This window comes from Perca fluviatilis, chromosome 17, assembly GCF_010015445.1.
Source record: "Perca fluviatilis chromosome 17, GENO_Pfluv_1.0, whole genome shotgun sequence".
In the NCBI taxonomy this organism is placed as follows: domain Eukaryota; kingdom Metazoa; phylum Chordata; class Actinopteri; order Perciformes; family Percidae; genus Perca; species Perca fluviatilis.
In genome coordinates this window covers 9,957,840-9,984,293 of record NC_053128.1, presented here as the reverse complement: position 1 = coordinate 9,984,293, position 26,454 = coordinate 9,957,840, and the positions used below count along the sequence as shown (strand labels likewise).

Sequence of the window (26,454 nt, the reverse complement as noted above, 5' to 3'; positions counted from 1 at the left end):
CAATTCTTGGAATGTCAGTAAATTAAAGCTCATAATTAAGATACATATCTAGTGCATTTCATGACATCTTTGTTTTTACATTTTTTTAAGAGTTTAGATTTAAACGATCGAAATATGTCTCAATATTCTTAATTATGGTTAAATTGTTCTACTTGAATATTCAATTTAAATTGTGCTAACAAGGTAGAGTTGATATGGAAAGAAGTAAAAGGAACCCAGAGTTTAATGTATGCATGCGGAACTATATGTGCGCGGTTGCGTTTCCGCCCGGCGTTATTTTGCACTTGCACACACACACTCACGCTGTTGTACAGGAGCGGGTCTTCTTATGTAGCTAGTGTCAGTGTTATGCCAGCGTGAATATCCCAATTAAAACAGACACTATGGCGGATTTAAGGGAGTGTAAGATGGATTTTACTCTGAAAGAACTGACTCTTTCATGTCAGACTGAAGACGCAGATATTCCCGGCAGCTCGTCCAGCGTGGAGCTGAAGGACAAGAAACTGGTGTGTGTGGAGTATCCGGCGTTGGTTACCAGTGTGGACAAGATGCTGGAGACTCTCGGAGGGGAAAAGGCTGTGTCTAAAGTAAGCCCACTACTCACAACTGGGACAGACTGTTGTAGTTATCAGGCCTGGTTGTTTATTATCTACCCCATGGGGGTATACGTGCAGTTTAGTGTCCCAAATTCCCCATACAATTCAATGTCCTTAATTAATTATGAACCTGTTAAACCACTTGTGCTGTTAGGGTTAGGGATAATAGACCTTTTTTACGGCAGACATGTTGACATGTCATAGTAGGAAAAAAAAAAAGGTGTATTCAAAACCATTAATGATGGCTGCATTCCACTTAGGAGAGGCCCTGGTATTGTGCATGCTGACTCACTGAAATCGCTTACTGGGACACTTGATGGAATTGAGCCATCGTTAAGGTTATCAATTTCAGCTGGGCTTTTCCTACTACAAGTCAAAATGTGAAAAAGTTCCGTAAACTAACCTGTCTCGACTAAGCCCCTCATCATTTTTTCAGTTTTTGGAAAATAATTTGGGACACTAAACTGCACGTATACCCCCTATGGGAGCCTTTAATAACGTCACCGTTACAGTTCACAAAGTCTCGTCTAGATTTTATAACGTTAGCTAGCTACGTCATTCTGTAGTTTCATGCCTCACTTTGATGTATGTTAAATTATCGAGCTACGTGCCATAAACTGCAAAACAAATTGTTATATAATGTCATATTAACCTATATTTTAATTCTAATACTTTGTAATATTTAAGTAACGTTATTCGAATTTAAAATCCCATCGCTTAATAGTTAGCCAAAATGCTACATTTCAGTGTTTCAGAAACGTCCGTCCACCTAACAAAAGAAGACGAAGCAGGAACATTCAATGGGAATTCAATTATTATACTCTGTTGTTGTTATTCATTACACACACGAAACACACACACACACACACACACACACGCACAAACAGTACCCCTAGACATGCATAAGGGGAGAAATGTCCGAGGGAGGGGGCTCGGGGCAGTCGGGGGTTCGGTGACTTGCCCAGGAGCTACCGGTCCTCCACAGACTTCAGTCCAAACTTCGTACTTACCTGGGACTTGACCCTTCAGTTCCCGAGCCAGAAGTCCCTACAGACTGAGCTACTGTCTCCCAAAAGATTGCTGTACCTTTTAAGCAGGCAACTGCCCTGAAGCCCTGACCCACAGGGGCCGCAATAGGCGTAGTTTAATTGTAACTTCTTAGAGAAATATGCACCACTGATGTTCAAAAGGGGCCTGGATGGTTTGTAACACAGATTAGTCAATTGGCTGTTTTGTGAGTACATAACTGTCAACATATTTGCTCTGGTCATATCTTCATCATCACCGCTGTAGCTAAACTGCCCTAATCTGATACCTGTCTGCATTCCCTGTGAATCCCACAGTCCTTCGCTCACCCCAACAGGCGTCTTGAGCTACGCTTCCGACCTAAGGACCCTTTCTGTCACCCTCTGTGTGGAAACCGCTTCCCATCAAGCAACCTCGTACTCAGAGTGCGGCGACGGGTGCGTAAAAAGGACCCCAAGGACGCCGAGATCCACATGGATATACTTGGAGTAATAGGAACGACATACAAATTCCAAGGTTGGATTTAAAGTCCTCATAGTCTATGATGTTTTCTTTCCTTTCACTACGGTTGAACACTGAGATGTTATATATTCATGCACTTTTTATCATATAGACATTGTTTGAACATCTCAGAATTAGAAAAAAGGTTGACATGGAAAAAAATGAATAGATGAGGCTAGTTGTTTTTGATTAAGTGTTTGTCTATTGCAGGGATGGCAGACTTTCAGTGCCTAGCTGTGCACTCAGAAGGAGGAAAAGACACTTCTTTGTACGACAAAATCATCCTCCGCAAATCAGAGAACCAAGAGTTCTTTGAGAAGCCCGTGCCCCTCTTTCTTCCCCCTGCCATCTTCTCACGCCTCGACTGTCCTGTGGATTATTATTACCGGCCTGACGTCTATCAAAAGTCACAGTAAGGGCTCTGTGGGGAAATGAAACCATCATTTACTCCGTCAACCATACAGCTTTTGCTAGTTCCCTTTTGTCAAGTGTAATTATTTGTCTTGTTTAAACAAAAATATTGGAAACGCTACATATTTAATGTCACTGTGATGCTGATGCAGCTTATCAGGAATATATTTATAATGTTTCTCTTCCTTTCTGTTTACAGCCAGGAATTCGGTAACAACAGGAACTTTATTGGTTTGAATCGAGCTCGACGGCCCCACAACGCCATTTTTGTCAGCTTCACTGAGCCCACTGTGCCCACTGAGTGCCTGGAGGCAGCCAAGGAAAACTGGGCACGAATCTCCGTGAAGGAGAGTGACAGGCAGGCTGAAGAACAACTGAGAAAAGTATGTTGGCTGCTGGTTACTGAAAGCAAAACGCACACTCTTGATGGCCAGGGTCACTAGTACAATGTGAAGAATAATTTAGAAAAGATGTTAGGAAATCCATGGCACTCTGAATTAAGTTAAGTCCTTTATTAAGACAGAAGGGACAATAACTTACGAGTGCCAGCAATCCAAACTGGCCATAGAAAGGCTTCTCCAGACAAAATGTAATCCAGGGCTCACCACTCAATGCTGGCTCTTTTAATTAAGTAAGGGCGCATTTGACAAATGGCAAACTGCAAATGTAAAATACTAAAATCAAGTAAATAATTCACACTGAAAGTAATATTAGGCTGACAATCCTTTGCCGTCTATTCTAGCGCTGAAACAGTCGATTAGATTGAACATTAATCATCTTAATTAATAGGGAAATCAGCCAAATAGTGATGGTCATTTTCAAAATATAATGAGATTTTATATGGGAAAAAATGGATAGAGTAATCAATAAAGAAGAATAGTTTCTCCCCCTGTTCTGTTCACAATATATAAATAGTATTTCTTTTTTTCTCTCTCTTGTTGTGCATACTAAAATAAAACTAAATTTAAATCACTCTCTTCAGTGTAGCCATACCATCATATAACCTACATACTACAACGGTTTTCATTCCAGGAATGGCACCTGGTCGAAGTCGGAAAAGTCGGATGTTGTTACAGATGTATGACTTTTTATCTTATTTCAAGCCACTTTTTGTCACTAGATGTTTGAGAGCCGGCCCATCTGGTCCCGGAACGCCGTCAAGGCCAACATCAACATCCACCCTGATAAACTCAAACTGCTGCTGCCTGTCTTCGCCTACTACATGGTGAGCTGAGCTGACACTGCGTGCCTGGTAACAAGAGTGTGGGGGAGGGGGGCGGGCGGCATTTCAGGGGAAAAAGTAAACGAAGTAAAAGAAAAAGTTCAGATATATTTTGAAACTTTGAGTCTTAAATGGAAATTGAGCACGAAGCCTCAGTGAAGTGTTGCTTTGCAGTAGCTGAACAGGAATATCTTCAAATGGAAGTTGAAATAGATTGCAAGCTGAAATCTATTTATTTGGGACTAAAATATAGGAAATGTATAACAATGCGACTGAGGGGCTGTGAAGCACCTTTTTGAATACTCGCTGTAAAGAAAATTTCCTTTCGGTCAATACTGTGAGCTTCACAAAGGCAGTGTTTGTTGCAAAGCTATTCTACTTAATTCCATTTTCTTGTACGAGGGTTCATGCTTTGTCCACTCTTTGTACTGTGACTCATACAGTCTTTTATTTGCTTTAATTACATCATGAAGTCCTATTTAAATCAAAAGAAATGAAAAGGGAGAGTAAACATTTTGTTCTGTCCAAATGTACAGTAAGCTAAAGGAATATTTCACCTACAAAAATGATCATATATATATATATATATATATATATATATATATATATATATATATATATATATATATATATATATATATGATATATAGATATATATATATCTCTCTATCTATCTATCTATCTCTGTTACATGAAAATCATGTTTTTCTCGCATGGGTCCACGGCGAACAAAGAATCAAAAAACCGAATATTCTTGATGAATTGAACTAATGGGGGGGGGGTGAACAACAGCAAAGCTAAACACCCGTTAACAAACTCTCACACAACAAGTGAAGTGTAATGATATAAAAGATGAGTGCCTAGCGAGTAACGTTCCTGCGACTGTTTACAAAGGTTGTAGCGAAATGCATATGTTTGGGAAGTACTGAGTATACGACTGGATAAATACGAGACTTGTATTATACTGCACGAGTTGTGTGTGAACGCATGTTTTGATAGAACTTTGCCGTTGTTCAACGCGGCAATTCATCAAAAATGTTCTCGGTTTTTTTGGATTCTTTGTCATGTGAACAAAAACAAAGTCATTCTTCAGGCGTTCAAGGTAACACTGGTAAGTAATTGATATATATAGAAATGATTATTTTGTGAAGTCCTTTCCTTTAACCAAACAGATGTGTTTTGTAGGTGACAGGGCCGTGGAGAAGTCTGTGGGTGAAGCTGGGCTATGACCCCCGAAAGAGAACCGACTCCAAGCAATACCAGCTGCTGGACTTCAGGATCCGCTGTAGCACCAAGCACGGTAACAACCTGAGGCTGTTATTATAATGTTTATTTTCTTCTGTTCAGACTTACTGGGCGCTCTCTATTTTTGACATCCGATATGAAGCCCAAAATGAAGTGCTGTTCCAAATCTATAATTTTGTACACCATCCTTTTTTTTTTTTTTGGGGTCAAGACCTGTCTGCCTGACACTGACTGTTGGTTCCTCTCTTTTCCCACTTCTAGGGTATTCTATATCTGACATGCCGGTCAAAGCCAAGAGGAGTGCCCTTAACTACAGTCTGCCTATCACATTTAACAAATCTGGTGAGTCTGTGGATTTATTTTGATGAAACTCTCCCTAAGTTCCTTTTAATATGTGTTCATTAAAAGTTGTGCATCTCAGGCTCTGCCAGGGAGGCTTGCGTCCTCAGGGGTTAGTCTGTGCCAAGCTTGCTCAGATATGTTCCAGGGCCACACCACCAAACCAAAATGCGTATGGCTGCAATCAGTCTTTATAACCTTGATGCGAGTGTCCTGTCTGAAACAGTGGGAACAAATTACCCAATAATCTCCCCCGTTCCGCTGCTGCTGCCAAGGTAAACTGACAACATGTTGGAAAAAGTGCTGTGGCTTTTTTTTCCCCCTTCCTCCAGGTCCCCAGGCAGCAAGTGTGATGGAACTTCCAGCTCAGGAGGGTCCAAGCATCAGTCGAGATCCCGTCCCAGTCTCTTACCAGCTGAAGGTCCGTCAGTATCACCTCCTGTAGTAATGGGACGTCACTGGACCATGGTGCTAACATGCTAGTTTCAAGCTCTTCTTGCTTAATGGCAAAACTGATTTCATTGTTAGCTTTTTTATTTTGTATGTATTTATTCAAATAATAATATATATATATATATATATATATATATATGTTTTTTTTTTTTTTTTTTTTTCCCAAAACAATTTGAATCTCTGTAAACTTAAAGGTTAAGATAATAAGGGGTTGTCTTATCTGTTCTGACAAAGTCTAAAATGGACGAGGGAAGGGATTGCCCATCACAGTCATGGAAAACTTTTCATTCGGCGCAGTCTGTATATCTGCTGCAGACCAACAGACCTCTGTTTCATCTCCGCAGGAGGCATCCTACATATTCAGAGAAGGCATGCTGCCTCCTCACAGACAGATGTTTTACCAGCTCTGTGATTTGGATGTGGAAAGGTAGGTCAAAGTGCTGAGCATGCACTACTTCTTTCTGGAAAAGTCCTAAGAATTGGTGAATGAAGTGTATGTAAAGGCCTTAAATTGTCTCAAATATGATTTAAGTAGGGCTGGACGGCGTGGCCTGACGTTTCCATCACGATATAATTTGAAGCACAGACGATAACTGTATATATCATGGTATATTTGTTTTTTCTTAAAATTTAAATATTATACATGGCATGGTAGCTATTAGTGTATTACGAGGACACATTTCACATAGCAAACAGTAGGGCTGGACCCAAATATTCAGATGTTTGTTCGTTGGGTAGGTATTTGGTTCTCAATTTTGGGATTCAGATATTCGTTTTGTCCTTGACCACTGTAGAATAACAGAATCCTAAAAAGGAATACCTTTTATTAAACTAAAAGAAACCTGTTGCAGCACAGTGTTTCCTATTTCAGCGAAGTGTGAGTTTTGCTGGTATTTACTGTTGCTTTTCTCCTCTCCTCACATATATACACACACACACACACACACACACACACACACACACACACACACACACACACACACACGGTGCGCAGCAGAGAGTAAGGTGCAGTGACGACTTGGCAGGCCGCTAACTTGTTGCTCTCGCTGCCATTATTTGCTGCTCTGTTCATTATTCAACCATGTTAGGCTGAAAAAACGTGTCATTTAACAAATCATTTAAAATGAAAACATTTTATTGAGATATCATCTTGGCAAACGCATTGCGACAGACACTCAGTGTTAGTTAAAAGAGAGTATCAGTAGAAAACTGCAAAATAGGGTCCAGGTTAAAAAAAAAATCACTCTTCAAGCCATGAGCAGAAGTCTGCTGCTGCTACTGCTGCTGCAGTCTGATGTGTTGAGGTCTGTGTGGTGTTACTCTAGCAGCCTGGTGTCGTTTTCAGGTGATGTAATGAAGGTAAAGACCGCCAACAGCTGTGCATAATGCCGTTGTGCTTTGACGCCGCATCTTTTTTTGGGTCAATCACAATGAGGGCTCTATCAACAAATATAGTACGTTACAGTCAAAATTCATACCAGAGGGCGAATTCATACCGGTGTACTGTCTATACAGTTTATACCGCCCATCCCTACAATTATGTGTGGTGTTATAAATCTTTTTAAATGGCAAATTTTTTACACTAACTGGCACTAAAATGTCCAAAAAAGAGAAAAAAAAAGTCTTTAGCAATTACTGTAATATAAATGACAATAGGGTTGGATGCAAAGGTGGAAGAATGACTTAAGTATAAGTAGTAATGTCACAGTGTCAAATACTTTGTTACAAATAAAGCTCATGCATTCAAAAATAATAATAATAATAATAATAATAAAAAATTTATATAGGCTTTCATGGACTCAAAGTCGCTTTACAGGGCAGGGTAGATTATAAAAACATAACAAAACAAAACGAGCAAACAAAACAAGTAGAACAAAACAAGATACAGATGAAAAAAGGGGAGGGGGCAGGTGGACTATGGGTAGGCTGAGGTGAAGAGATGGGTCTTGGTAGGGACTGGAAGATGGTGAGGGACTCAGAGGTGCGGATCTCTTGGGGGAGGGAGTTCCAGAGCCTGGGAGCTGCTCTGGAGAAGGCTCTGTCCCCAAAACAGCGCAGGTTGGACTTTTGGATGGAGAGGAGACCGGCTGAGGTGGATCTGAGGGACCGTGAGGGTTGGTAAGGGGAGAGGAGGTCAGTGAGGTATGAGGGGGCCAGATGGTGGAGGGCTTTATAGGTGAGGACCAGGATTTTGTAGGTGATCCGGTGGGAAATGGGAAGCCAGTGGAGTTGTTTTAGGACTGGAGTGATGTGGTGCCAGGATTTGGAGCAGGTAATGAGTAGGCGGGCGGGCCTGAGTTCTGGACCAGTTGGAGTCGGTTGATGTTGGTAGAGCTGATGCCGAGGAGAAGTGAGTTGCAGTAGTCCAGTCGGGAGGAGATGAAGCTCGAATGAGTCTTTCAGCAGCAAGGGGTGTGAGAGAGGGTCTGATTTTGGCAATGTTGCGGAGGTGAAAGAAGGAGGTTTTAATGACTTGCCGGATGTGAGGCTCAAGGGAGAGGGTGGAATCAAAGATAACGCGCCAAGGTTGCGGGCCTGGGGAGATGTGGGGAGACAATGGTGCCGTCGATGGTGAGAGTGGGGTTATTGGTTTTGCTGAGTGTGGATTTGGAGCCGATCAGAAGGAATTCTGTTTTGTCGCTGTTGAGTTTGAGGAAGTTGTGTTGCATCCAGGTTTTAATAGCTGACAGACAGGAGTTGATGTGGGAGAGGGAGGATTGTGGGGGATTTGGTGCGCAAGAAAAAATCTACTATGTAAAAGTACAAAAGTATTAGCATCAAAAAGTAACAACAGTAAAAGTACTCTTCATGCAGAGGGGCCCATTTAAGAATGTGTAATAGTATTGGAGTGTGTGTGTGTGTGTGTGTGTGTGTGTGTGTGTGTGTGTGTGTGTGTGTGTGTGTGTGTGTGTGTGTGTGTGTGTGTGTGTGTGTGTGTGTGTGTGTGTGTGTGTGTGTGTGTGTGTGTGTGTGTGTGTGTGTGTCCGTGTCCGTGTCCGTCCAGTATCAAAAAGGTGATTGAGCAGAAGGGCGATGAGCAGGTGTGTGACGAGCGGGACGGCTGGTGTCGCCTCGGGACCACCGACCACCTGAGGGACATGATCTCTGCCATGATCAAGAAGCTCATCCGAGCCCAGAAACCAGGTACGCAGACTATCCCTCAAGACCAAGAACGGCTGCCCTCATTCAGGGTCACTGTATGGGGACGTGTGGTCACACATTAAAGTGCTCATATTATGCTTTTTGGCTTTTCCCCTTTCCTTTATAGTGTTATAAATGTTTTTTGTGCACGTTATAGGTTTACAAAATGAAAAAACCCAAAGTCCCCCCCAAAGGGACTTACCATCTCCAACAGAAAACACTGTTCACAAACTGCTCCAAACAGCTCTATTGTAGTCCAGCCTTTACTTCAGTGATAAACATGGGTCACTTTGTAACACACGTTATAATGCTCGCCTAGCTGCTAGCGTAGCATGCCCTCATACTCTGCTTCTGACTGGCTAGTAGTCCTTACCTAGCTACTGCGCATGTGCGACACTCTGTAGCTAAAACAGAGAGCTCAACACACAGGGTGAAAAGAGGAGCTGCAGCAATGTGCAGTACAACAAAAATATATATATATATTTTTTTTTAATTAAACCATGTAAACCTATTCTGATATAACCTATAAATACAATTATGAACCTGAAAATGAGCACAATATGAGCACTGTAACAGTTCTACAGTTACACTGATAAAGCTCGTTCCTCTTACCGTAGACACATGGACAAATGGGTGACCAGCGCTGGTGCTGGAGCGAGGCAGAATGTTAGCGTTGTTATTGTTCGCATGCTGACATCAGCATTGAACACTTTTGTCATTTTAACCAAGACAAAAGATTGATAGTTTTGTTGGCTTGTCATATGAGGCTTTAGCACGCTTCTATGGACAAGAAGACTCATGGGATATGCAGTTGTTTAATACCTAGATGTGAAGAAAATGTTTTTCCTGCGTGCCTCCACGGTGAACGGAGAATCTAAAAATGGAGAAGATTCTTGATGAGTTGAAGTCAAAGGGGTTTGCAAACTCAACCAACAGGTGTTTTGGTTTAATGAGAGATTGGTGACTTTTGGCTAAATGAGTCCGTAGCTGCTCCTATAAACTTGCATAAATGGTTGCTGTAGAAAATGAACACCATGAGTTTGTATTTCTATTGATTAAAGTCAAATTAAAGGTCCAATGACATGGTGCTCTTTGGATGCTTTTATATAGACCTTAGTGGTCCCCTAATACTGTATCTGAAGTCTCTTTCCCGAAATTCAGCCTTGGTGCAGAATTACAGCCACTAGAGCCAGTCCCACAATGAGCTTTCCTTAGGTGTGCCATTTCTGTGTCTGTAGCTGTTGAGGAGGAGAGGGGGAGGGGCAAAGTGGAGGGTGGGGGTGTGACCTTGACCAACTGCCACTTTGCTCATTTGAAAGCCATGATGTCTCTCTCTCTTTCTCATTCTCATGGGTGGGCCAAATTCTCTGGGCGGGCAAAGCAGAGAAAGGGGAGGTAACCTTGCTCCTTATGACCTCATAAGGAGAAGATTCCAGATCAGCCCATCTGAGCTTTCATTTTCTCAAAGGCAGAGCAGGATACCCAGGACTCGGTTTACACCTATCATCATTTCTAGCCACTGGGGGACCATAGGCAGGCTGGGGGAACTCATATTAATGTTAAAAAACCTCATAAAGTGAAATTTTTAAAAGCTTTTCCCAAAGATGATTTTTTTTTTTTTTTTTTGGGCATTTCCGCCTTCAGTGATAGGAAACCAATGAAAGGTGGGTGGGAAGACACACAGGAAATCGTCCCAGGTCAGACTTGAACCCCGGACCCTCTACGTCGAGGCACAAACCTCCGTACGTGTGCGCCCGCTCAACAGACTTAGCTTCTGTGAGTCACCAGTGAACGCGGTCACTCGGTAAAACCGAAACCGGCTAGGCTTGAAAACATGCCTCACCTAGTCTGTCGCAGGCCACAATTTGGGCGTTTTCTCACTCCAAAATAGGTAGGAAGGAAGCAAGATTTGGTCTCATTTTGAACCGCAGCATCTGCAGATTAATTCCAGACCGATATGTAATGATGACGCGTGAAGTTAGGCACGATAAGAGAAGAATAAACCCCTGTTTTTGTTATCTTCGCCACCATCTTGACTGTAACGGAGCTGGGAGGGACAAATGAGTGCGATTCAACTCTTCTATGTTCAGAAAGGGAGACGGAGGTTAAATTTAGTGTGGTTTGTTACAAAACATTTTTTTAATTGAGAAGTTTGGACTTATTGTCCCACCTATTGTTTCTTTATCGAGTTTATACAGCTAGGTGGATCCAGGACATTGGCAATTTCAGATTGCACTATTCTCTGCATCTGAAAGAAAAGTGACTCCCTGTTCCCCACCCACATGTCCCTAGACACACCTGGCTCTGAATCTCTGTTCTGAGGGCACTTTTCTAGTAAACTAGTGGTATTTCTTTCCCTCAGCATTGCCAGACCTCCCGAAGAAGCGCCGACGCGCTACCCCAATTTCCAAATACCCAGGGAGAGATTCGGATTCAGATGAAGAGGTGCAGGACGACGACAAGGATGATGATGAAGAAGAAGATGAAGACGAGGAGTTCCTGCCGTCGGAGGGCAGTGAAAACGAGATGGAGACAGAAATTCTGGATTACATGTAGCAAAACATAACCACTTTGATGACATTAATCTCGACTGTTAATATCTTACGTAATTCTGTTAAAAAAGACATGTTTGAAGGATGTAAATAAACATGGCAATATTTCTAGTGGTTTGTGTAAGAACCGTATTGTTTTTGTAATTATGTTTTTGGTTAATACAGTACACTGACATATGTCAGGGACACCAATCAATATGCAGCTTGTTTTTTGCACATCTCCAAATAACATTCAAAATCATGACACAAAAGATGCACACCATTGTCGAGGCAAATAGCTTAGAAATGCCCTGTGGCGGTCACATCCTGTGTATCCTTTATTTAATAGTAATAAGAAATCGTTATTCTAAGACCGAGATAAAATGGATAAATCACAACAAATGAGAAAACAGCAATGAGGGTGATAAACAAAAAAAATATACAGGATAGTTCATTAAAAAAAGGTATAAACTGCTACTAATCTAACAGTGGTGGTTTCTGGCCCCTGGCTGAACATATTTTATATATGGGCATAAATATGGTATAAATGTTTATGTCCACATTTCTATACAGGTGATTTTTGGACAGGCATAAAGATGCTGGTGTATAGGTTATTGGCTATACGCCATAATAAAATAGATATGTAACACTTTGGAGAGATGCGTATGTCCACGTTAATTAACTAAAGCTTGACAGCGTTAGAAAAAGAATCATCCGTGAGAATTAACTTTTGGATTGTTCCATCAGTGGGACTCTGACTCCAGTTGGACAGCTGTGTCAACTCAGCAGAGGTTGCCTTCCTGTTACGCAACAAAAGTTGGAAACGAAAAATCACATCTCAAACATCAGTCACACAAACCTTTTCCAGGAAGGCCAAGGCAGTCTGTGTAGGGTTCCCCCCCCCCCTCCCCCACACTAGATATTACTATTTAACTATTCTATATGTGGCTTTATGGAGAGAAGAGCTTTTAAGGACAGGACAGGATCAGTCCATTGCCATGGTCATTCTCACACAGCTTCACTTACATGTTGGCAATTTCATGTGGGGTGGTATTGGGGAAAGTGCTGATAATACAATGTGGTTACATATTATGGGTTATGTTATGTAACAGTGGAAAAAGCATGCCCACTGACTGATAAGGTGTTGTTTAGGGGAGGGGTCTCCTTTATAAAAATCTGGCCGACGACCAACCCTATTGTCACAGTGTGGTCATGATGGTGAAGCTGGGGATTTTGGTAGCTGTTGCGATGTTTCTGGAGACGGTCTCTGCGGCCTCTGTAAGTGTCACAAAAATGTCATTCTAGTGTATCCACAGAACCATGTGTTAAAGTTCTCTGTTCAGTCCTGAAATTAACCTTCTATTCTTAATTAAGAAAGTATGGTAATTTGTTAATTTGTGAGCCATCAATCACTGATGAGAATATTGCAAAGCATTCTTTACATTGCTACCGTGTTGCATAACATTTTCATTTTTTCAATTCAAATCTAAATGCAGCTTGCCACATTTCATTGGTGTAGTTCTATGTAAAAGAAAAAAATGCTTTTCAAGTCTACCATAGTACTTTATCCAGTCAATCTTCTTGCATTTCTTTGTGCTTGATTTCCTTTAGCTCGGGGTGGTGTACACAGAGGGAGGTATGGTGGAGGGAGAAAACATTCGTATTGGCTTATTCCGTCGCATGGATGTCTTCAAGGGGATTCCCTTTGCTGACATCCCCGGAAGATTTGAGAAACCAAAGCGCCATCCTGGCTGGGACGGTGGGTACACTGATTTAACTTATCATCTATGGAAAGCCATTTGATCATCAAATACACAACAATTTCCTCAACTAGATGGCCGCACTAGTTCAAAAAACGTCAACAAGTTTACTAGTAGAGGATATTTATGCCTTACTAGTAAGTGCACATTTTCCATTAGTAGGGCATAAAAATGTCTACTAGTACCACTAGTAAGGTAAAAAAAAAAAGGAGTGCACTAGTAGTAATACGAGTGGCATCCTTTTTGGTCTTACTAGCAGCGATGGAGTACTTGAGTCCTGGACTCGAGTCGCTATTCTCTGGTCTCGTGACTCTACTTAGACTTGAGCACTGATGACTTGGACTTGAGCATTCATGAAATAGGACTCGGAAGTTGGATGAAGTTTCTGACAACGTTTTGTGTGTGATAGGTCATAATCAATTGACATATGATATTGATCATTGATATATATTTAGTCTGTAACTGTTTCATGCAGGGGCCAGTAATGGAGTACTCGTGTCCTGGACTCGGACTCGAGTCGTTTTTCTATGGACTCATGACTTGACTCGTACTCAAACTCAGGTACTGGTGACTAAAGAGAGCCTTGAGTGTTGCAGCCCCATCCCTCTGGAACACCCTCCCCTAGTGTAGCCACTGTAATTCTGTAAAGCAGGTTTCTTGAAAGGCGCTATATAAATACAAATTATTATTATAATTTTTATTAAACTCGAACCAACTTGGACTCTTCTTTGGTGACTCGAGACTTGACTCAGACTTGACAGTTGGTGACTCGACTGCAACACTTACTGGAACATTTGCACTTACTAGTTAACTATTGAAGCGAAAACAGCCTCTACTATTTAACTGGTTGACATTTTTGCAGCACACTTGTTACCTAGTGCAACTAGACATGTTTGCTCCTCTCGCAATCATTGCATCATCAGTCACGTCTGCCACCCCTTCTCTTTTAACTTGAATAGATCAAAAAAGTTTTGGAATGTGTCATGAAAACATACAGTACATCATTACCCACACTGTGTGTGTCTCTAATCAGGTATTCTGAAGGCCACCGAGTACAGGAAGAGATGCATTCAGGTGAATCTCTTGATGACTGACACCAGAGGCAGTGAGGACTGTCTTTACCTTAACATCTGGGTTCCTCACGGCAGCAAAGGTAAAGACTGAGAGAAGCCTACAGTGATTCATCCATATTAGATCTACACTCTACAACTGGCTCTCATTGTCTCTGTCTCCTAGTGTCCACTGGTCTGCCGGTCATGGTCTGGATCTATGGGGGAGGCTTCCTGGCTGGGGGCTCGATGGGTGCTAACTTCCTGGACAACTATCTGTACAGCGGGCAGGAGATTGCAGACAGAGGGAATGTTATTGTGGTGACACTGGGATACCGTGTGGGCACTATGGGCTTCCTGAGCACTGGAGACTCTGACTTACCCGGTAGGTGCCAGCACAGTGACAAAATTCAACCTAGAAAATGTTGGCCTGCCTGCCATTTTTATAAATTGTTCCAATAAATTAGTAATTTCGGCCGTGATTGAGTGAAAGGTTTGATCCGCGTCAGGAAACTACGGCCTTTGGGACCAGCACGCCGCCATCGCCTGGGTGAACAGGAACATCCGCTCGTTTGGAGGAGACCCTGACAACATCACCATCTTTGGAGAGTCTGCAGGTGGAGCTAGTGTCAGCTTCCAGGTGAGAAGCTCATTGTGTAAGATGACAGATTGATGATATATATAAAATTAACATTCACAACTTGTTAATATGAATCTAACTTCATTTAAAAAAACAACAACATTAAAAACACTATATTATCTGCCCACAGACTCTCACTCCCCACAACAAAGGGCTGTTCAAGAGAGCCATCTCCCAGAGCGGTGTTGCCCTTTGCCCATGGGGTATTAATAAGAACCCACGCAAGTTCGCTGAGGGGGTACACAACAGCTTCTCTGAAATGTTTTATCCTTTCTATGGAACTTTTAACACTTTTTTGGAATAGTTAATTTAAAGGTGTATGTAACGTCACGGCTAGGATACAATTAACGATGATTTGAACTCTCTCCCCAGGTTGCTCTAAAGGTCAACTGCCCCACAGATCAAAACATGGTTGCCTGTTTGAAGATGACTGATCCTGCTCTCCTTACGTTGGCGGGCTCTCTCAGTCTGTCCAGCTCACCAGATCGTAAGGACCGCACGCCACATAATCACGTTTACATTTTCATTTTAGACATTGTGGTGCTTTCTACCAGAGGAATGTAGTGATGAAAAAGTCATCTTGTTGCTTCTTCTGCAATGGTTAATGGCACCCCACTGGAGAAAATAATGGCACTATATATGTATTATGTTATATTCATCTTAATGCCTAAGTCCTAATGTTCATATAACAGTAGTAAATGGAAACACATTAACTGGTATTTTCTTTATTTTTTTTGGCACTAAATTTAGAGGGACATTTGGGCTCAAACTGAAAGCAGCCTCACTCTGCCTAATTTCTTCTAAATGTTTACTTGAACACACAGCAAAGACTACACCCAATGGCTGACTGACCATCAGTGTTGTGACCAAGTCATCTTTGCTTAAGTCATTTGGTCTCAAGTCTCAAGCAAGTCTTGAGTTTTTTTGGGGGGCAAGTCTAGTCAAGGCAAGTCACTGATTATGTCACATCAAGTCGAGTCCTTAGTTCAGGCAAATCCAGTTCCAAATCAAGTCACTTTTTTTTTTTTACACCCAAGATAAAGCACTCTTACTGGTCTTTGTAAAAATAAAAGACAAGGTTTTAGTAGCCCATCTAATTAAAACGATTGGCTAGTTTGTATAACTAGTTCAAAAAGTCTGACAATGAATTTAATCCGTTTATAATTAAATAAAATTATTAAATCCAAAAGTGATCTCTCGTGGCATAGACGCACAGCCATTGTGATGATCTGGTCTGACTAATGAAGCTTCATCAGGGGTCTTTACATGTTGCTATAGCAAGGAGTCATGCCTCAAGTCAAGTCGAGTCATTTATTTTTCAAGTCAAGTCGCAAGTCATTAAAATGATGACTTGAGTTGACTCCAAGTCCAAGTCACCAAGTCTCAAGTCCACATCTCTGCTGAACATTAACATGTGTGTAAATTCTCCAGTGCACATTGGTGGACATTGCTGCCACAGTGTCAAATTTCCAATGCTTCCCCCTTACTGTAGTAGATTTTGAAGTCAATAATGTGTTTTATTCAAACTGGCAATTTTGAGAAATCGATTGACTCCAATCTATTCCTTTCATATTAACAGTTTAGTTTTTGCACGTATATAAAGCATAAATTATTGAAAAAATCTGTGGGTGCACAGGTGTGCCTTGGAGGGCTAAATTCTTCTAGCTTGGTCTTTTCAGATCAACAGCAGATCCAGCATATGGGAAATTAAAATGCCATTTAGGTATAAATTATACAGTTAGTACTGTACATAGTAAGTGTCTGGTTGTGTCTGTCTCTGTCAGACCCACTTCTATGGAACCTGTTATTGTCTCCTGTGATTGATGGGGACTTCCTGCCGGATGAGCCTTCCAAACTGTTCCACAATGCTGCTGCCATCGACTACATCGCTGGAGTCAACGACATGGATGGACACGTGTTTACTGGTTTAGATGTTCCTTCAATCAACGCTCCCCTGGTGGACACCCCTATGTGAGTTGAAGCCATTTGCTCAAAGTGTGAAACATTCACAATTCTACATTGGTTCTACTCAGAGCAACACCGTATGTTTTTTCTAGAAGTGCGTTGCTCTGGTGTTTTATCAGACCTCATTCTCAAACCTTCCTGATTGCAGCGAGGATGTGAAGAGGCTCCTGGCTTCTTACACTAAGGAGAAGGGCAAGGCTGGTTTGGACAACGCTTACGCCACATACACCTCCACCTGGGGCTCAAACCCCAGCAAGGAGACCATCAAGAAAACCGTTGTGGAGATTGGAACAGACTACATCTTCCTGGTTCCTACTCAGGCTGCCCTCTACCTTCATGCTGCCAACGCCACGTGAGAATAAGATCTTGCTGTACATTCTGTCTTTAAAGACTGGTAGCCCTTAAGTGTGGATGACATAAACCAAACACTAAATTGAACGTTATGCATAAATGAATGAATTCCCTTGATTTACCAAAGGATAATAATTATTTTTGTGACACACTCCATCTTTATTTAGCCCTGTTTGGCGTAGTCATCCCTTTTCTCTCCTTGTCTTACCAAAGAACTGGCCGTACCTACTCGTACCTCTTCTCTCAGCCCAACCGTATGGGTGGCATTGGTAGGCCCTACCCCAGCTGGATGGGAGCCGACCACGCTGATGACCTGCAGTACGTGTTCGGAAAGCCTTTCTCCACACCGCTGGGGTACTGGCCTCGCCACCGTGACGTCTCTGGCTACATGATCGCCTACTGGACCAACTTCGCCAAAACTGGGTATAAACATAGGAGAATCGCAGAAATAAAACCAACCCGGAATAAGACATTGGAATAGAAAACTAAACTGCCTCAATTCATATGCCCTTTTCTCTGTTTATGTTCACAGGGACCCTAACAAAGGAGAGAAGGTGCCCGTAACCTGGCCTAGATTTACCAGCACTGGACACCAGTACCTGGAGATCAATTCTAAGATGAACAAGGACTATGTAGGACAGAAGATGAGAATGCGTTATGTGCATTTCTGGACTAGCGTCCTACCCAACCTTCCCATATCCTTCTCAGAGTAAAGACCGTGTGCAATCACCTGTGCACCTGCATTCTGGACCTATAGACTAATATTAAATTAGTATTGGTTATTGAAAAATGTATGATGAATAGGCCTACAAATTATATTTCCTTGGTTTTATTTTATCATGTCTTGGGCCTCTTTGCAATATGTAGTGATAAACAAATTCACTTTGCACACATGAAACCTATTGGGTTGTTTGTTTTGGATGATAACAGATGCTAAGTTAGTCATATTTTGGTTTGGATCTTAGTGTACAAAACATAATTGATGGTTCAGAAGTATGTGTTAACTTTGCAAAACAAAATAAACAAAATCAAAATAGACAATAAAAATGGTGATATTGATGCATTTTATTGTTATTCCGATTCCACTCCTATTTTGTTAGCAGTTCATCTTCGCTAGCTAACGTTAGCGTACAGGTAGCCAGATTTAAACAACTTTATGACAGCTGATGTTGTTTAAGGTAATGTGCTTGGTAAATGCGTGTCAATGAACAACAAGGTACCATAATAATACAGGAAAATAAGACGAGGCAGAGTTGAAGATTTTTACAATACAAATTTGGAGCTGTCTTCACCAAATCCATTACGTTAGTTTCCTAGCTAATTCAGGACATTAAAAGAGCTGGACCAGTTTTAAAACAAGGCCTTTAAGGTTGTTAACACTGTTATTACATGGACAAAAAAAACAAAGGTAAGGCTGTGTTTAATTAACTCAAGACAAATAATTGAGATAATCGTGAAAATTAAGTGGAGACTATGTCTGTTTATTTAGCTAGCTTAGGCTATAGCTAATGTAGCTAAATTAGCTAATCAATGCCATTTGTCCATGCTCCAACCTTGGTTTGGCAATTTTCTTCTATTCCACATCATTTCATACAAGGAACAGGAATTTAAATAAAGATGAGTTGTAATACATGATGTCAAATAAATTGGTTGGGACAGCCAGCTAACCGCAATTTAACTAATTTTAAAACCCAGCATACTGAGACCGCTAACCTGTCTGCTTACCTGTCTGCTTACTGCTGAAGCATTTCTCTCCAAGAAAAGGAGGGAATGAGGAAAGCTATGTTATGTTTGGTAGAGGTAGCTAGTAGCTGAATATATCCTGAGCAGTTAGCTAGAACATTTAATCGCAACCAGCTTGCTGACATCCCTAACTAATGTCTTGCCATAAGTGTCTCATAGATTTGTTTTTGTGCATCAAGCCCTGGTTCGTACATATTGCGTGTAACAGGCCCCACTAACTATTCAAAATACCGGTAATACATATACATAATTAAACCACATAATGTGACCACACATTGCTGGGCGTCACATGCACATCCTTTATTTAGCAGTAATAACAAATGTATTTTCCAATAAAGACTGAGATAAAATTAAAAAAATCATGACAAACTAGAAAACAGCAATGAGCATGAGAAAAAAATACAGGATAGTTGATTAAAAAGGCTACAAACTACTACTAATCGAACAGTTGTGTGTTCCTGGTGGTTTGTGGCCCCCAGCTGAACATGTTGTATACTGTAAAACACATTTAAATTTGGTAATAAATGTATATGTCCACATTTTTACAGTACACAGGTTCTTTTGGACAGCCATGAAAATGCTGGTGTGTAGGTTATTGGCTAGATTGATATACCCTCACTGGCCATAGTAAAATAGATATGTAACATTTTGGAGAGATGCTTGTGTCCACTTTATTTACTAAAACTTTGCAGCGTTAGGAAAAGGGTCATCCATGAAAAGAGGATTAACTTTTGGATTGCTCCAGCAGTGTGACTTTGAGTCCAGTTGGACAGCTGTGTCAACTCAGCAGATTTCTGATACACATAAAAAGTTGGAAACTAAAAATCACATCTCAACAGCAGTCACACAAGCCTTTTCCATGAAGGCCAAGGCATGTCTGTGTAGGGTTTTTCCCCCCAGCAATTTTCTCAAAGTCCCCCACTAGATATCTCAAAACAATCTCAAAGCCAAAAGAAAGCCTGACACAAGATTTTGGGATTAGGTGATGACATAATTTCCCTTCTATTAAAACTGTACAAGGATCCTCTCCTTTGAGACAGCTATAGACTTAAATGTTGTGGCCAAAACTCCAACCTACTTCTTGGCCTAGGTTGAGAGGGAACTTTCAACGGAGTCAAATGGCAATATCAAAGCACAAGACAAGGATGCCCCCTTTCACCATTTTGTTTGTATTCACTATTTAATCATTCCCAATTTGGCTCCATGGAGAGGAGAGCTTCTAAGGACAGGACAGGATCTGTCAATTGCCATGGCCATCCTAACACAAGTTCACTTCTTTAGTCAGTTTGCATGTTGGCAGTTTCTTGTGGGGTGGAGTTGGTAAAGATAGTTCTTCATGTGTGATAAGGAAATACAACCACAAGGCCAAGGAATCACATTTTAGATTCCATATGTCTTAGAGAAAGAAGGGATTATTGAAATCTGTCCAATCTGTCCAATGTCCACTGAAAACCACTTATCTCCCATGTTAGAAGCTATAAAAATTAGCCTATATTTTGGTTTGATTACTACTATGTTATTTTGATGATGTGTTTAGGTAATCTATGTGAAGTATTGAGGAAAGTGCTGATGATACAATGTGGTTAAATATTATGTGTTATGTAACAGTGAAAAAAGCATGCCCACTGGTCAGGTGTTGTTTAGGGGAGGGGTCTCCTGTATAAAAGTCTGGTTGACGATCAACGCGATTGTCACAGTGTGGTCATGATGGTGAAGCTAGGGATTTTGGTAGCTGTTGCCGTGTTTCTGGAGACGGTCTCTGGGGCCTCTGTAAGTGTCACAACATTTTTATGCTAATGTATCCAAATAACCATTTCTTAAGGTTCTCTGTTCAGTCCTAAAATTAAGCTTCTATTGTTGGTTTTGAACGTATGATAATTTGAGCCGTCAATCACTGATGAGTGTATTGTATTGCATTGGATCAAAAGTCTTACTATGTCTCTCTCACACCAAATTTCTAACAATTTTATTTTTTACAAAGCATTCTTTAAATTGCTACAGTGTTGCATGACTGATTGATTCAAACATTTTCATTTTTTTCAAAACATGCCAAAAGGAATCTGAGAATTCTATTCTAAATGCAGCATGCCACATTTAATTTGTAGTTCTATGTATAAAAAGAAATCTGAGTGAACTACCATATCAAGTCAATCTTCTTGCATTTCTTTGTGCTTGATTTCCTGTAGCTCGGGGTGGTGTACACAGAGGGAGGTATGGTGGAGGGAGAAAACATTCGTATTGGCTTATTTCGTCGCATGGATGTCTTCAAGGGGATTCCCTTTGCTGACATCCCCGGAAGATTTGAGAAACCAAAGCGTCACCCTGGCTGGGACGGTGAGTAGTCTGATTTAACTTATCAACGACTGGATTTTACATCTAGATCCAAAAATACAGACCATAATTCACAATTTCCCCAAGTCCTACCCTGCTGTTACACCGTGTGTGTCTCTAATCAGGTATTCTGAAGGCCACTGAATACAGGCAGAGATGCATTCAGGTGAATCTCTTGATGACTGACACCAGAGGCAGTGAGGACTGTCTTTACCTTAACATCTGGGTTCCTCACGGCAGCAAAGGTAAAGACTGAGAGAAGCCTACAGTGATTCATCCATATTAGATCTACACTCTACAACTGGCTCTCATTGTCTCTGTCTCCTAGTGTCCACTGGTCTGCCGGTCATGGTCTGGATCTATGGGGGAGGCTTCCTGGCTGGGGGCTCGATGGGTGCTAACTTCCTGGACAACTATCTGTACAGCGGGCAGGAGATTGCAGACAGAGGGAATGTTATTGTGGTGACACTGGGATACCGTGTGGGCACTATGGGCTTCCTGAGCACTGGAGACTCTGACTTACCCGGTAGGTGCCAGCACAGTGACAAAATTCAACCTAGAAAATGTTGGCCTGCCTGCCATTTTTATAAATTGTTCCAATAAATTAGTAATTTTGGCCGTGATTGAGTGAAAGGTTTGATCCGCGTCAGGAAACTACGGCCTTTGGGACCAGCACGCTGCCATCGCCTGGGTGAACAGGAACATCCGCTCGTTTGGAGGAGACCCTGACAACATCACCATCTTTGGAGAGTCTGCAGGTGGAGCTAGTGTCAGCTTCCAGGTGAGAAGCTCATTGTGTAAGATGACAGATTGATGATATATATAAAATTAACATTCACAACTTGTTAATATGAATCTAACTTCATTTAAAAAAACAACAACATTAAAAACACTATATTATCTGCCCACAGACTCTCACTCCCCACAACAAAGGGCTGTTCAAGAGAGCCATCTCCCAGAGCGGTGTTGCCCTTTGCCCATGGGGTATTAATAAGAACCCACGCAAGTTCGCTGAGGGGGTACACAACAGCTTCTCTGAAATGTTTTATCCTTTCTATGGAACTTTTAACACTTTTTTGGAATAGTTAATTTAAAGGTGTATGTAATGTCACGGCTAGGATACAATTAACGATGATTTGAACTCTCTCCCCAGGTTGCTCTAAAGGTCAACTGCCCCACAGATCAAAACATGGCTGCCTGTTTGAAGATGACTGATCCTGCTCTCCTTACGTTGGCGGGCTCTCTCAGTCTGTCCCGCTCACCCGATCGTAAGGACCGCACGCCACATAATCACGTTTACATATTCATTTTAGACATTGTGGTGCTTTCTACCAGAGGTATGAATAGATGAAAATGTCATCTTGTTGCTTCTTCTGCAATGGTTAATGGCACCCCACTGGAGAAAATAATGGCACTACAGTATATATGTATTATATTATATTCATCTTAATAACTAAGTCCTAATGTTCATATAACAGTAGTGAATGGAAACACATTAATTAGCATTTTCTTTTGCAGATTTACATGAAAATATTATTTGTTTGCGCTAAATTTAGAGGGACATTTGGGCTCAAACTGAAAGCAGCCTCACTCTGCCTAATTTCTTCTAAATGTTTACTTGAACACACAGCAAAGACTACACCCAATGGCTGACTGACCATCAGTGTTGTGACCAAGTCATCTTTTCAGTCATTTGGTCTCATGTCTCAAGCAAGTCTTGAGTTTTTTTGGGGGGCAAGTCTAGTCAAGGCAAGTCACTGATTATGTCACGTCAAGTCGAGTCCTTAGTTCAGGCAAATCCAGTTCCAAATCAAGTCACTTTTTTTCTTTTTACACCCAAGATAAAGCACTCTTACTGGTCTTTGTAAAAAGAAAAGACAAGGTTTTAGTAGCCCATCTAATTAAAACGATTGGCTAGTTTGTATAACTAGTTCAAAAAGTCTGACAATGAATTTAATCCGTTTATAATTAAATAAAATTATTAAATCCAAAAGTGATCTCTCGTGGCATAGACGCACAGCCATTGTGATGATCTGGTCTGACTAATGAAGCTTCATCAGGGGTCTTTACATGTTGCTATAGCAAGGAGTCATGCCTCAAGTCAAGTCGAGTCATTTATTTTTAAGTCAAGTCGCAGTCCATTAAAATGATGACTTGAGTTGACTCCAAGTCCAAGTCACCAAGTCTCAAGTCCACATCTCTGCTGAACATTAACATGTGTGTAAATTCTCCAGTGCACATTGGTGGACATTGCTGCCACAGTGTCAAATTTCCAATGCTTCCCCCTTACTGTAGTAGATTTTGAAGTCAATAATGTGTTTTATTCAAACTGGCAATTTTGAGAAATCGATTGACTCCAATCTATTCCTTTCATATTAACAGTTTAGTTTTTGCATGTATATAAAGCATCAATTATTGAAAAAATCTGTGGGTGCACAGGTGTGCCTTGGAGGGCTAAATTCTTCTAGCTTGGTCTTTTCAGATCAACAGCAGATCCAGCATATGGGAAATTAAAATTCCATTTAGGTATAAATTATACAGTTAGTACTGTACATAGTAAGTGTTTGGTTGTGTCTGTCTCTGCCAGACCCACTTCTATGGAACCTGTTCCTGTCTCCTGTGATTGATGGGGACTTCCTGCCAGATGAGCCTTCCAAACTGTTCCACAATGCTGCTGCCATCGACTACATCGCTGGAGTCAACGACATGGATGGACACGTGTTTACTGGTTTAGATGTTCCTTCAATCAACTCACCCCTGGTGGACACCCCAATGTGAGTTGAAGCCATTTGATCAAAGTTTGAAACATTCACAATTCTACATTGGTTCTACTCAGAGCAACACCGTATGTTTTTTCTAGAAGTGCGTTGCTCTGGTGTTTTATCAGACCTCATTCTCAAACCTTCCTGATTGCAGCGAGGATGTGAAGAGGCTCCTGGCTTCTTACACTAAGGAGAAGGGCAAGGCTGGTTTGGACAACGCTTACTCCACATACACCTCCACCTGGGGCTCAAACCCCAGCAAGGAGACCATCAAGAAAACCGTTGTGGAGATTGGAACAGACTACATCTTCCTGGTTCCTACTCAGGCTGCCCTCTACCTTCATGCTGCCAACGCCACGTGAGAATAAGATCTTGCTGTACATTCTGTCTTTAAAGACTGGTAGCGCTTAAGTGTTGATGACATAAACCAAACAGTAAAGCAGAAGCCAAAAGTAATGAAGATGTGACAGTTTGATACATAAAATAATAGAAAAAATGTTTACTCTGCATTTTAACTTTATTTTCTTAATAATTGAATGGCATAATATGGTAACATTGAATGGTAATTATAAAATATAGTATATTTGATTGCATCATTTAAATACAAAATAAGTTATTTACTTTAAATTGCATGTTATGCATAAATGAATGAATTCCCTTGATTTATCAAGGGATAATAATTATTTTTGTGACACACTCCATCTTTATTTAGCCCTGTTTGGCGTAGTCATCCCTTTTCTCTCCTTGTCTTACCAAAGAACTGGCCGTACCTACTCGTACCTCTTCTCTCAGCCCAACCGTATGGGTGGCATTGGTAGGCCCTACCCCAGCTGGATGGGAGCCGACCACATGGATGACCTGCAGTACGTGTTCGGAAAGCCTTTCTCCACACCGCTGGGGTACTGGCCTCGCCACCGTGACGTCTCTGGCTACATGATCGCCTACTGGACCAACTTCGCCAAAACTGGGTATAAACATAGGAGAATCGCAGAGATAAAACCAACCGGAATCAGACATTGGAATAGAAAACTAAAACTGCCTCAATTCATATGCCCTTTTCTCTGGTTATGTCCACAGGGACCCTAACAAAGGAGAGAAGGTGCCCGTGACCTGGCCTAGATTTACCAGCACTGGACACCAGTACCTGGAGATCAATTCTAAGATGAACAAGAACTATGTAGGACAGAAGATGAGAATGCGTTATGTGCATTTCTGGTCTAGCGTCCTACCCAACCTTCCCATATCCTTCTCAGAGTAAAGACCGTGTGCAATCACCTGTGCACCTGCAATCTGGACCTATAGACCTGAAGTATTAAATTAGTATTGGTTCATGAAAAATAAAGAATACAAATTATATTTCCTTGGTTTTTTTATTATGTTTTAGGCCTTTTTAATATTTAGTGCTAAACATATTTACATATTTACTACTGCATGAAACCTTGGTATTGGTTTTGTTTGGTTTTTGGATGACAGCAGATCCTAGGTTAATCATATTTTGGATCTTAATTTACAAAACATTATTGATGGTGCATAAGTGTTAACTTTGCAAAACAAAATAAAAAAATACTTTAAAAATGATAATATTGATGTATTTTGTTGATATTCAGATTGAACTGCCTTTTTGTTACCAGTTCATCTGCGTTAACTAGCATACAGGTTGCCTTAATGTAAGCCAGTTTATAGCCTATATGGTGACAGCTGATGTTGTTTCAGGCAATGTGCATGTCAATGAACAACAAGATGATTGAAGATTTCTACAATGCAAATTAAGAACTGTCTTCACCAAATCCATTTAAGGCCCATGACATGGTGCTATTTGGATGCTTTTATATAGACCTTAGTTGTCCCCTAATACTGTATCTGAAGTCTCTTTTATATAGACCTTAGTGGTCCCCTAATACTGTATCTGAAGTCTCTTTTATATAGACCTTAGTGGTCCCCTAATACTGTATCTGAAGTCTCTTTTATATAGACCTTAGTGGTCCCCTAATACTGTATCTGAAGTCTCTTTCCCGAAATTCAGCCTTGATGCAGAATTACAGCCACTAGAGCCAGTCCCACAATGAGCTTTCCTTAGGATGTGCCATTTCTGTGTCTATAGCTTTAAATGCTATTGAGGAGGAGAGAGAGAGAGGGGGGGGGGCAAGGTGGGGAGTGGGGGTGTGGCAAGGGGGTAAGTTTCGCTTCAGAACTCGAACCTCCTATGGCGCCATTTTGATCCTACAAAGCCATCACCTCCCGTTAGCATACCACTGACTAGCATTCATTTTGATGTCACTTGACAGTGAATAACTTTACATCTGAAGCGTTTAAAGACTCTATTTGTCCATTGTTTAGTTTTAAAGAAACACGACAATGTATAAAAGGCTCCATTACCTTTTACCTCAC

General features: G+C 41.2%; 3 protein-coding genes across 4 annotated transcripts; all 3 read left to right on the top strand.

Annotated features, from left to right (window-relative positions):
- Positions 1 to 268: 268 nt before the first annotated feature.
- On the top strand, positions 269 to 11,600 carry gtf3c5 (general transcription factor IIIC, polypeptide 5). Its single transcript, XM_039780816.1, has 11 exons — positions 269 to 587; positions 1,940 to 2,138; positions 2,334 to 2,535; positions 2,734 to 2,917; positions 3,655 to 3,759; positions 4,942 to 5,056; positions 5,263 to 5,343; positions 5,673 to 5,761; positions 6,138 to 6,220; positions 8,798 to 8,937; positions 11,297 to 11,600. The coding sequence occupies exons 1-11, from the start codon at positions 384 to 386 to the stop codon at positions 11,488 to 11,490; spliced, it is 1,596 nt and encodes a 531-aa protein (XP_039636750.1). The 5' UTR covers positions 269 to 383; the 3' UTR covers positions 11,491 to 11,600.
- An 843-nt stretch (positions 11,601 to 12,443) lies between these two features.
- Positions 12,444 to 18,206, top strand: LOC120544999 (bile salt-activated lipase-like). Of its 2 annotated transcripts, XM_039778921.1 has the most exons (11): positions 12,444 to 12,743; positions 13,077 to 13,224; positions 14,259 to 14,378; positions 14,462 to 14,659; positions 14,784 to 14,914; positions 15,045 to 15,152; positions 15,287 to 15,401; positions 16,699 to 16,885; positions 17,028 to 17,231; positions 17,444 to 17,653; positions 17,763 to 18,206. In XM_039778921.1, the coding sequence occupies exons 1-11, from the start codon at positions 12,678 to 12,680 to the stop codon at positions 17,941 to 17,943; spliced, it is 1,668 nt and encodes a 555-aa protein (XP_039634855.1). In that variant the 5' UTR covers positions 12,444 to 12,677; the 3' UTR covers positions 17,944 to 18,206. The 2 variants fall into 2 exon arrangements, with proteins under 2 accessions (XP_039634855.1, XP_039634854.1); XM_039778920.1 differs by lacking the exon at positions 12,444 to 12,743 and having other exon boundaries at positions 13,059 to 13,224.
- Positions 18,207 to 20,677: 2,471 nt separating this feature from the next.
- Positions 20,678 to 25,587, top strand: LOC120545003 (bile salt-activated lipase-like). The gene is made up of 11 exons (XM_039778925.1): positions 20,678 to 20,743; positions 21,160 to 21,307; positions 21,430 to 21,549; positions 21,633 to 21,830; positions 21,955 to 22,085; positions 22,216 to 22,323; positions 22,458 to 22,572; positions 23,892 to 24,078; positions 24,221 to 24,424; positions 24,825 to 25,034; positions 25,144 to 25,587. The coding sequence occupies exons 1-11, from the start codon at positions 20,678 to 20,680 to the stop codon at positions 25,322 to 25,324; spliced, it is 1,668 nt and encodes a 555-aa protein (XP_039634859.1). The 3' UTR covers positions 25,325 to 25,587.
- Positions 25,588 to 26,454: the final 867 nt, after the last annotated feature.

Coding starts and splice junctions, on each gene's coding strand:
- gtf3c5 (XM_039780816.1), top strand. CDS start 384: ATGGCGGATTTAAGGGAGTGTAAGATGGATTTTACTCTGAAAGAACTG. Junction 5,057..5,262: donor CCGCTGTAGCACCAAGCACG/GTAACAACCTGA, acceptor TCCCACTTCTAG/GGTATTCTATATCTGACATG. Junction 5,762..6,137: donor CAGTCTCTTACCAGCTGAAG/GTCCGTCAGTAT, acceptor TCATCTCCGCAG/GAGGCATCCTACATATTCAG.
- LOC120544999 (XM_039778921.1), top strand. CDS start 12,678: ATGATGGTGAAGCTGGGGATTTTGGTAGCTGTTGCGATGTTTCTGGAG. Junction 14,660..14,783: donor TGGAGACTCTGACTTACCCG/GTAGGTGCCAGC, acceptor GATCCGCGTCAG/GAAACTACGGCCTTTGGGAC. Junction 17,654..17,762: donor ACCAACTTCGCCAAAACTGG/GTATAAACATAG, acceptor TTATGTTCACAG/GGACCCTAACAAAGGAGAGA.
- LOC120545003 (XM_039778925.1), top strand. CDS start 20,678: ATGATGGTGAAGCTAGGGATTTTGGTAGCTGTTGCCGTGTTTCTGGAG. Junction 20,744..21,159: donor AGACGGTCTCTGGGGCCTCT/GTAAGTGTCACA, acceptor GATTTCCTGTAG/CTCGGGGTGGTGTACACAGA. Junction 21,831..21,954: donor TGGAGACTCTGACTTACCCG/GTAGGTGCCAGC, acceptor GATCCGCGTCAG/GAAACTACGGCCTTTGGGAC.